This window comes from Puntigrus tetrazona, unplaced genomic scaffold (genome assembly GCF_018831695.1).
Source record: "Puntigrus tetrazona isolate hp1 unplaced genomic scaffold, ASM1883169v1 S000000513, whole genome shotgun sequence".
NCBI classification, from domain to species: domain Eukaryota; kingdom Metazoa; phylum Chordata; class Actinopteri; order Cypriniformes; family Cyprinidae; genus Puntigrus; species Puntigrus tetrazona.
In genome coordinates, this window is record NW_025048150.1 from 402501 (window position 1) to 405000 (window position 2500).

The 2500-nt window shown below is 37.8% G+C and overlaps 1 protein-coding gene across 3 annotated transcripts in view; it reads right to left on the reverse strand.

The window, feature by feature from the left end:
- Window positions 1–485: 485 nt before the first annotated feature.
- The window catches only part of slain1b (SLAIN motif family, member 1b), a 13055-nt gene continuing 11040 nt past the window's right edge, over window positions 486–2500 (reverse strand). For all 3 annotated transcript variants that reach the window (XM_043232067.1, XM_043232066.1, XM_043232065.1), the window contains 2 exons: window positions 2349–2500; window positions 486–1383 (listed from right to left, as the gene is read on the reverse strand). The exon at window positions 2349–2500 is cut by the window's right edge and continues 98 nt beyond it. In XM_043232067.1, the coding sequence (XP_043088002.1) occupies window positions 1308–1383; window positions 2349–2500 (228 nt within the window). In that variant the 3' untranslated portion in view covers window positions 486–1307. The remainder of the gene's footprint in view (window positions 1384–2348) is intronic.

Sequence of the window (2500 nt, forward strand, 5' to 3'; positions counted from 1 at the left end):
TGTTACATTTTATAAATGATATCTAAATCTCTTAAAACAAAAAACAGTGAAAACCTTCAACACCAGATCTTCATTTCTAAATTCTAAGGTTGCTCACTAAGTAGAAAGTGATGTTATTGGGACACGTCCTGCTGTTTTTGTTTGCAGTTAACATGAAGAAAATGAAGAAAATGTTTTCTTGTAAGGTGTTTGAATATTGCTGAATGTAGATGGAAGAAAGCAAAGAGAATGAAAAAGTAAGGCATGGATTCAATCTGTGAAGTTATTATAGAACTACAGACATTTCCATCAATAAATGTATAAAGTTTGCAGCTCATGGGTTGATTAACAGTTATTACAGCTAACTAGAGCTAAAAACTCAAATCAAAACCATAAAACATCTTTAAATACGATTAAATACTTTCAAAAACTTTACTAGTTACTTGAAAAAAGTCCACTGAGAATAAAGCAGAGCCTAATGTGTGCATTCTCAGAACGAATAAAAATATCATAAAAAACAAACAAAACTTTATTTGGACTTTAAATACAGACACGCCCATTAAAATATCAGTCACACAGAAATATTTAGGAAGAAGACTGTGGTGCATTTACAGAAACAATGTGCAAACGTGAAGAACGCTCTTTTAAATATATTTCACACAATAAATCAAGGAAACGAGATGAAAGATACGTTTAAATAAATAAATTCAGTGCTGCATCTACATCTGAAAATCATCCTAAACCCAGACGGGATCAAGAAATCAATCAACAACTAAATAAACATTAACGGTGAAAGTGCATCATCAAATTAATACGAGAACAAGTCTAATCAAACACATGTAGAGATCAGTGAGGAGAGTCTATGAGAAGATAAAAAGCACTAATCATCATATAAACATGTTCACATTAAACTCTTACGTACCTGGAAATAGTTAAAAACCTCTTGAGTTTTGGTTACAACTTTTAAAATCATAAAAACACTCTTAAAAACAGAGATGCCAAAATAAAGCACCTTTTACATCTGAAGATCTTTTCTGTTTCTCAAAAGCTCGTTAGCGTCAAAAGCAGGTTCTTCAGATTATAAAGACATGGAACGCTTCTCTGTGGAACCCAGAGCGGTTTTTAAGAGTGTAGTTTGCAGTGGTTTATCTTCAGCCCGATTGCTTCAGCGCGGGGCCCGGGGCCCCTGATTTAGCAGCATGTGTGACCCCTCGGATCCTGGCGTGTTTGCATACAGAGCTGCGTTTGCTCTGGAAGCCTCCTCAAGAGCACTTGGTGAGAAGCGAGCGGCCCCGGCCAGCGGGACCCTCGGGACCCGTCTCTAATCTTCAGTAACAGCCGTCTCTCCAGCTCCGGTCCCTCAGAGCGCTCAGAGTCGCCAGGCTCTTCGGAGGAGGCAGCAAACTACAGCAAACACCAACAACACACTCACAGACACGCTTCCACTAAAAACAGCCATACTGTTACTTTCTATGAGAAGTCGTGTGCTGCATCACTTTAGAGCTGCTTTTCTAATCTGGACAGGGCTTAAAAAGATCTTTTATAAATCTAAAAGTCCTTTGACGGCGGGAGTGAAGGAGATGTAGATGGTCTGAACAGTAGAGACATCAAACTAATCACATGAAGAAGAAAGATCAACACTATTCTCTGATTATCGGTACGCTTGAATTGGATCAGAAATGATATTTATATTATTGAACAAATTTAATTATTGCATGTTTGCATTTGACTGCTTTTATTGATTCTGTTTTTGAGTAAATGCATGCTTATATTTAGTCTAGATCTACAGTAAGATTCTGAACTTATTCCTGATTTCTCTCAACATGGCAACCCCAGAGCTGTCGGTCAGTACATGAGAAACAAACAAACTGTTACTTATTTAAAACGAAAGGAAAAATTTTATTTTTTAATTAAAAAACGTTACGTAAAATTAACAATAACGTAATATTATATAATATCAATTAATTATAAATCAGCACATTACTATGATTTCTGAAGGATCACGTCGCGCTGAAAACTGAAATAAATTGTGTTTTAAAGTATATTAACATATAAAACCATTAATTAAATTTTTTATATTTCATAATAATAAATCTTGTATATTTTTAATGAAACACATGCAGCTTTGATGATTGGAATCAGAAAGTTCTGACTTAATAATCACTAAAAATCTTCTAATCTGAACAGCAGGGTAATACGGGTTTATCAGTTTATGGTTTTGAGCGAAAGGCACACATTAAAGCTGTTTTTCTGCTCAATCTGCTGCTTTTAGGTCAAATTCTTCAGGATCTCAGCCTCAGTTTTTCATAGCCTTCTAATGTTAGGTTTTAATCTGAAGGAGTGCGGCGCTGAGGGTCTGGAGGGTTTACCTGCGCACCGGAGCCGTGGCTTTGCCCCGAGGGCCCGGCCCGGGGCCGATGAAGGACGAGGGCCGCGGCAGACCGCTGCGAGACGCTTTAGGGATCCCGCTGACCGACAGACTCTGTAAACTGACCGAGGAGGTGATGGGCGCCGGGCCCTT